This window comes from Erpetoichthys calabaricus, chromosome 8 (assembly GCF_900747795.2).
Source record: "Erpetoichthys calabaricus chromosome 8, fErpCal1.3, whole genome shotgun sequence".
NCBI classification, from domain to species: Eukaryota; Metazoa; Chordata; class Cladistia; order Polypteriformes; family Polypteridae; genus Erpetoichthys; species Erpetoichthys calabaricus.
In genome coordinates this window covers 84,511,250-84,519,749 of record NC_041401.2, presented here as the reverse complement: position 1 = coordinate 84,519,749, position 8,500 = coordinate 84,511,250, and the positions used below count along the sequence as shown (strand labels likewise).

Here is an 8,500-nt window from a genome sequence, read left to right as displayed (position 1 = left end):
CCCCAAACAATGATTGCGCCAAATGTACACACCGCCAGAGTGGCGAGCACCGTGGAACTTCCAGAGAAAAACCCTCTATTTCTGATTTAGACAATTTAAAGAAAACCAAGACTCTGTTTTCCTTGTGAAAGTAGTGGTTACGGTGCACTTGCACAAATAAAAACCGTTGGACATCAGAGACAAACGTAGCAGTTCTTTCGTCGACATGCCACATTGCTTACACCGACGGCGGTGAGCAAGACTTTGCCCTCCCTGTGTTGAATGATGCAGAATAACCCGACTCCGGATTGTCAGGAACACAAATACACCTGAAAAGCGGCGCTGCAAACCGCCATAATGGCCAAAGCGAATCGTTTGAGCTTCTCGGCTAGGAATGTGACGGCGCCCGTCCCCGAGTCGGATACGGATTCGGATTCCGAACCCGAAGAGGAACTAGAGATTCACGCCGGGGCCGCCCATCTCCCCACCAAGCAGGTGATTCACAGCGGGCATTTCATGGTGTCCGCGCCGCACTGTGATTCAGGCGCCAGGCGAAAAAGGCGAAGCGACAGCACAACGCTGGTGTGCCACGAGGGAGCGAAGAGCGACGCCGGGCTGACCACTGACCCGACCTTGACCCGGCTGTTCGAGTGCATGACCCTCGTATACAGGTGAGGCCTCACATACAGCCATCTGCACATTTATATATCAAACATTTCCTTTGGAACTTTCTCCGGTGGTGTGTGGGTGTGTCTTCCTTAAATATGTTTTATTTTTTATTTTATTCAAATTTTATACTCTGTACTTACATTCACTGTATACTGCACTGTCCCCTTATGCCTTGCAAGCATTCTCAAACTAATGAATACTGTTCAGTTTCAGGATTATGGAGCCATCCCCGACAACACTGAGCTCAAGGCCTCCAACCCTATACAAGGCCACAGGGGAACCCACTTTGGAATGTGAGAGAAAAACCTGGAAAGACACAGGGAGAACATACAAACTGCATACTGACAACATTTGATGGTAGAGAGCCTGTGTCAAACATTTTAATATATTTTATTAAAGACTGGCATCAGACCTTTACTCCATCACTATTGGTGTGCAACCTGTGTTTTTTGGATTTTTCTCTCCAGATCCTCCAGTTTTCCTCTCTCATCCTAAAATCCATTGTGTTAGGTGTAAGTGGCTGTAAGTGTGTACGTGAATGACATTTGTCCAGGGTTGATTTGTACCGTGTGCTTGGGACAGTTCAAGACCCCACATAAGCTCTACGCCCATATTCAGCAGGGTCTGAACATGAATGGATTAATTGTGAGAGCAGGAATGCTTAAATCTCTTTTATTTGCATTGTTATTTATGTATTTTTTTTTTGTTGTGTATATTCTTTCATGGGCGGCATGGTGGCGCAGTGGGTAGCGCTGCTGCCTCGCAGTTAGGAGACCCGGGTTCGCTTCCCAGGTCCTCCCTGCATGGAGTTTGCATGTTCTCCCCGTGTCTGCGTGGGTTTCCTCCTGGTACTCCGATTTCCTCCCACAATCCAAAGACATGCAGGTTAGGTGCATTGGCGATCCTAAATTGTCCCGTGTGTGTGTGTGTGTGTGTGTGTGTGTGTGTGTCCTGCGGTGGGCTGGCACCCTGCCCGGGGTTTGTTTCCTGCCTTGCACCCTGTGTTGGCTGGGATTGGCTTCAGCAGACCCCCTTGACCCTGTAGTTAGGATATAGCGGGTTGGATAATGGATGGATGGCTGGATATTCTTTCATATATTCTACAGTACTGCGCATGAAGGCAATTAAAAATAGCTGACAGTGGTTTAATTATTATTTTATTAGATAGAGACCGTGTTCATGTCTCATTATGGTCACTTTGTGCGGCTTGTACATTCTTTTTGTGTCTCGGTAGGTTTTTATTCTGTTGCTTTCAGATCCCAAAGATTGCTACATTGAGTTAAATGGAGTCTCTGGCCAGGTAAAAATAAATGTGCCCTATAATGGGCTGGCACCACATTCAAGATTGCCTCTTTGTGCCCTGGTAAAGGTTCTGTAATAAGCTGGATCAGTGAATGTATGGACAAATAGAATTTAGAATTAGGCATATAATTGCTTGTAGAAAGACAAATGTTTATATATACTTTAAATATGTATCTTTTTAAATTGTACTGAGTGAATAATAGCCTTTATCCCATTATTTAACAAATTCACATATGGGAAAGAACTGAAAGAGCAAACAGAAGGAGATTATGGGTTTTAGATTTTGCTTTTGTTAGGTGCAAGGTACAAACATGGTTGAAATGATTCTGCCACCATCCTGCCTTTTTATCTACAAAAGAAAATGAATGCATAATCATAAGTAAAATGTTTCCATTTAGTGACAATTATATCATTCAAAGCCGTATCTCCTGAATGGACTGGTGCTTAAATTCAGTATTTCTACCTTTGTGATCATAGTTCTCATTTTACTTATCAAAAATAAGATGGTTAGAAACAAGGATATTTCTCCTCAGGCAGAGGTAGTAATGTAAAATTATTTTAGTTGTTGATAAGCTCAGGTTTTATCTAGGCAAATTAATCTTTATAAATACAGTATGTGCAAAGATATTGAAGCTGGTAAACATTAGTGTTTTAATAATAATTGTTTATAAAGTAAAATTGGAAGGATGTGTGAGACAGACTAGGAGGTGATTTAGTGCTTTTGTTTTACCATGTGTTAAGTGCCTTCAAAAAATACAAATGTTGCCGACAATAAAAGAAAAATGCCATTCCAGGTATGAGTCAAAAGAAACAAACAGACAAAGAAAAAAAAAAAAACTCAATTCGAACCCAAGGCTATGAAGAGACTAACACCAATATCTAGTACTATCACTTTAATTATATTTTTTAATTAATAGAGGTAGAGAATAGAAGAAATGAGGGCATTCTTATAGGGGAGATAGAGTTAAAAACATTATTATATTACCTGTGCTTTGAGATTTTAGGTCATAATATATGTAGTATATATAATAACAATGTGCAGTACATACTGTATGTATAAAGTTAATTCAGGTCCTAAGATGTCCCTTGTTATTACTTGGTATTTATAAATTCACATCATTCATAGTTTGAAAGGATGTGAGAGAGGAACAAGAGGTTATTTGGATATCTTGGTGTAGTTTTTTATCATGTGGCCTCACCATATAACAGGCAACAGCAGAAAAGATTCAGGCATACTTTTGGAATTAACTTTTGTATGTACCAGTAATTCAGATGGCAAACACTCTGCATTTAAATGTCAGGGCAATTTTGCTCAGCCCAGTTAGTTCATAATCAAATTAATTTACAAAGCTGGTATAAGCATATCTGCAGCAAAGCACTGGATGAAGCTAGATGTCTAATTAGGCTTGAAAAGAATGAAATCATTTATTTTATATTTTCACCAGCACTCTGATATTAACCTGCAGGTAAGCGTTGAACTAACCCATCACCTATACAATAGGGAATTTGTCAACCTAATTGTTTCCTTTATTCCTTCTTCAAGTTATCAAAAGCCTGGTTTCCACCAGATGAGTGGTGCACACCATCTGTTTCAGTTTTACTTCACAGCCACCCGTCTCCAGGAAAATGGAAGTAGATGTGGAACACATGGCAAATGTTCACCTCAGATGGGAATTTCTCCTCCTTCACTCAGATTGAGAGCAATTCCCTCATTTTACAGAGAGTTTGCACATTTAACCAGATATTTTTTCAATCAGTTTTTCTTGCAAAATAAACACATTTTGCTCTTGTTCAAATCTTTCAGGCTTGTCATGGTGCTACATCCTCATCACCCAAGTCTTTTATGGCCTGTTCAATCACATTAACAATTTAACCACCAGTTTTTGAGGAAGGTTATGTTTTCATTTCACAGGCTAGAGCATGCTGTTTGATAGTTGCTGATATCTAAGCAAAGCTGGAAATCTCTTGTACCCTATAGCAGCAGGTCTTGAGGGAATGTTCATTTAAAAAACATATAGTGGGCTTGCTGTATAAATAAAAGCACATTAGTTAAAGTTAGATGGTATATATTGTAAAGGGCACTGGAAATGAGAAAGACGTGCTATATTGTATTTAAAGTTCAGTGCTTGGATTGGCTCCAGCAGACGCCATGACCCTGTGTTAGGAAATAGCAGGTTGGATGATGACTGACTGACTGCTTAAATACATGTTCATATTTAGTGCTTGGTTAGGCAAAGACACATCTGCAACAGTGTAATTTACATAAACTGCGACCAGGTGAACAGACCGAGGTAAGTCAAAACTAGTGTTAGGGCACCAGTTTGGCAACCCTGTTTAACTGGAACCAAAAAAAAAACGTAGCGCACAAAATAGGATAGCTTCTAGTCAGCCTTGCGAAAGTAACGTTTCGTCAGCAGGACCTCTCTCCACGTTGAGGGTACGGTCAAAACTGACACGCCACCTTCTGGGGGACTGCCCATTTTATGGCCTCCAAGGTGGGAGGGGCGGAGCCAGCTCTGGGCGCTGTGGACAAGGCTAGGTGTTCTCTTTGCGTGTCTTCTCGAAACTATGGGGGGAAGAGAAGATAAAGTTAGCATCAGCGCCCCCTCTCATCCTGAAGTGGTATTGCTTACCTCTTCAGTGCCAGGAATGTGGTCCCTAGGGGCACACGCGTGACACAATTTATTTGCTTTTTCTTTCAAAAAAAAAAAATCAAAACAAAGTTGTAGTGGAAGAAGAGTTGTGTGAGAGTTAAATAAAATATAAATTATGCTAAGGAGCCGTGCGGAATTTTTCAGTTTTTTCCCCCTTTAGAAGTTTTTTTTCACCACACAGGAGCAAAGGTAGCTGAGTGTTAAGAAAGGTGTTTGGAAAAGTTACTTGTTTTTTGCAAAAGTACCGTTGGAGAGGCGGAGCGATGCACTGGGGCAGAAAGTGCAGTAAACAGTTGCAGGACCCGGTCAGTAAATAACTGGTGTCATAGTGACAAATATTTAAAAGTAACATCGATTCCTTAGTGGGAAGAAATTACAGTACATAAAGAATATTGTGATAGAACACTATATAGCACTCGTACGTTAAGCATTAGCGCTGGTAGAGTGCTTGGGCATACGTGTTCAAAATGAAGAAAGCATTTATTTTAAGTACAGGTGAGCGGTGAAGAAGTAAAGTAAAGAGAGGGACTGTGAAGTACGTAGACAGACTTCGAGCGAGAAAGCGCTGATCTGGGGCAAGCGGAGGTGGAAACAGACTCATCAATATGTGAATGAACAGCGGCGGATAGTACTCAGCGAGTTTTCTTAGTAAGAAGGAAGTATTTTGCGAACGGTTTTACTTGCTTGATCGGTTCTTAGCGCTTAGGCAACAGTAAGTGTTAATTAGCAGGAAGGAGCTAAAATGGTTTAGGCAAAGAGATTGATAGTAAGGAGGTAATAAGAGGGGCACAAAGTTAGGAAAACAGACAGTGAAAAATACAGTTTAATAACATCACAGGAAGACACACAGCAGGCAGATGAGGGGAGAGTATTACAGGAGCTGTAGGGGCCAGAGGGTGTTAAATATCTGCAGTATTTCACTAATTTATTAATTTTAATCATTTAAAATTAATAAAAATGGTTTTTCTGTGGAGAAACATAAAGAGGAATGACTCTACTTCCAACTGAGTTTAAACAATTTTTTTGCCCTTCTCAAAATTTTTATATCGCCTGGAAAGAAAATTTGTAGCAGCATTGCATCTTTTACAGGCAAAACGTACTTACATAAAGATATAATGATGCTATTTAACATCATCATAAAAATCTATATTTTATTCTGTATTTAGAGATTTTGATACTCTCAACAGTTCCCAAATATTATAGATATTGCAATGCACACATTGAATTGAGTTATAGTAAGAATGCTGTGCATTAAGAAAATGCGAAGAGACTCTCATACTACAGGAGTCTCACTTTTGATTCGGATTTTGCTTTTTTCCTTCTATTCCTGGACTGTTTATTTATAAAACATTAATGCATTAAATTATTAGTTTTCATTGACTCTTTAGACTAAATATAATTCTAAGTTTCTTGTTCTATACCTTAAAATGTGTTTTCTGTTTTATATTATCTTTGAAATTTTGAAGCATTCAAATGTATCATATGTACATTAATTTTGTAAGCAGCATTTGGGAAACGCATCTGCCAATTTGAAAAAGAAAAAATGTCTCTACCCTCCACTGTCAGAAAGTAATAGAATGAATGGTTACAAGTTGAAAGGCAGACAGATTATGTTTATTACTGTTCTCTAATGAGGCGTTAAATGTATTTTTTTGCTTGGTCAGATGTTTCTTCATCATGCACTTTAGATGATTTATGAAGAGTGCAAAACACAAACATGTTTAATGTTTCGCTCTAACTATTCATTCACTGATGGCAAAACACTTAAATTCTCTGCTGTTTTAGTTAATGACTTTTGGTTAACTCATCAAGGAAGGTTCATGTCTTGAAATGTCAGTAATACAGATATACAAGTGATAGTGTGTGAAAGCAAAAACAGTTGTTTTAATGGAATAATAATAATAATAATAATAATGGAAGAAATCATTATCCATTGAAGGGTTAATATAATATAATATAATATAATATAATATAATATAATATAATATAATATAATATAATATAATATGACAGCAAAAATCAACCTGTCAACAGTGGTCAGTATGCACAAATAAGTGAACTGGAAAACTAATTAAAATTAATTGAGGCCTAAATGACAAAGACCAAGAAGAGATTATCAGAAAGGGTTGATAATGAGAGGACAAGAAATCATATATCAAATTAACTAGAAATCAGACTAATAATAATTATGTAGGGGACAGACCAATCAAGAAGAAATTACCCTAGCCTCACAGCTACCACTCCGCCAAGTACAATGATTTTTAAGAAAATGTTGAAGCTAGCTGACATAGAGACTAGTTTAACAAAGCACAAGGCATTAGAACTGAAGAACAAATTTATGAAATTTTGTCATTTTTGAAATCACAATAGATATTTGTTTTTGCACCATCTATTAGTGGCATAGGTGTATTGACGCTGTGCTTAATAATATGAATATATATGGTATTAAGAATTTCCAAAACTTACTTTATAAAAAACATTTTTTCAAAGCCAAGTACAAATAACTAATTCATATGAGTTGAATGCTTTTAATGGATAATGTAATAGGGCTACATTGGGAAATTTCTGTGTGCCCAGGGAGTCAAATCAATACTAAATTCATGTTGCAGTACTGCAAAAGTGCAGCAAAGAAAGGGCAAGCAGATGTGAGTGTTAAGTATCAATCAGAGTAAATGGCAGCAATGCTTCAAAATATTAGAGCCCAATGTTAACATGATTTACCTTATAATTTCTCTAGTTTCTTTACTTAGTTTATTTACTGAGATTTATGTCACTTAGTCACTTAGTAGTCAAATGTTGACTAAGCCATAAAATTGTTGATCTATCTTTGTAGAAGGGTGAATGCATGGTTACAACTGAAAAGACAGAGACACGTCTGGGTTGCAGTTTGTTGTGTGTATAATTGTGTGAATAAATATCAAGATCATTTGGCAGAGTGAAGTGTCCCTTTTAAGAACCATCTGGACAAACATAATTTCTGTTCACTTCTCACTAGTTCACTAGTTCTGGTGCTGCTTCTGGGTCAACCTTCCTATAAGTAATACAACTTCCCAGAGCTAGGGTGGCAAAGTCAAGACCTGGCGAGCCAGAGTGGCTTCAAGTTTTTAATACCAGCCTTTCTTATACAGTAACCAATTGCTGCTACTAATTGATTATATTTCTTTTTCCTTATTTTTATATGATTTGTTTTGAAAGGCTCAGAAACCTATTTTTTTTTTCTTAACCAGAAACCAAATAATAATGGAATGCAAAGCGAGCCAGCAATAACTGGTTACAAAATCAGAAAATGGCCAGAACAAAACTGTGCAGACACTATTGCCCTCCACAAACTGAGCTGACATGGCTGCATTGAGCAATGTTGGTGGCTTCTCTTTATATTTACATAACTCTGTAAAAGGTGCCAGAAGCACTTGGAGAATACAGACTCCTCTAACAGATGCTGAGTCAGTTGTTTACCATCTGGAAGCTTTCTTTGGCTTTTATGAATTTCTTTTTCTTTGGCAGGCCATTACGCTTCTACAGTAGTTGTAGTACATTTTCCAGTTATCCTTTGAGTGAATAATGGAAATGTCTCTGCAGGTCATATTTCATGCATATGCTTGCAGGGTCCAACTATGAAATACCTTTGTGATGTTATGATGCTGGCAATTACTGAACACTCTTTTGTAAGTTACTCCATCTTTTTAATAATGCATCTCCTTCAGATGCATGTTGCATTGGTAATTCACATTTAGAATACAGACTAAGGCTCCAGAAAGTGCAGGACATTAACATCTCACTTAGCCAACAATAGCATGTTTGTCATGGAAAATTGTGCAGGGAAAGTGTAAGATTTTTTTTTTTGTTTGCAGACTTCTCCAACATTATCAGTAACTTACCTAACTAATAATATCTGC

At 38.0% G+C, this 8,500-nt stretch overlaps 1 protein-coding gene across 2 annotated transcripts in view; it reads left to right on the top strand.

Moving 5' to 3' along the window:
* LOC114655781 (carbohydrate-responsive element-binding protein) overlaps positions 1–8,500 on the top strand; it is an 87,055-nt gene continuing 78,555 nt past the window's right edge. Inside the window, exon 1 of one of the 2 annotated variants that reach the window (XM_028807007.2) lies at positions 1–650. In XM_028807007.2, coding sequence (XP_028662840.1) covers positions 337–650 — 314 coding nt within the window. In that variant the 5' untranslated portion in view covers positions 1–336. The remainder of the gene's footprint in view (positions 651–8,500) is intronic. The other variant, XM_051930815.1, reaches the window with a different exon arrangement.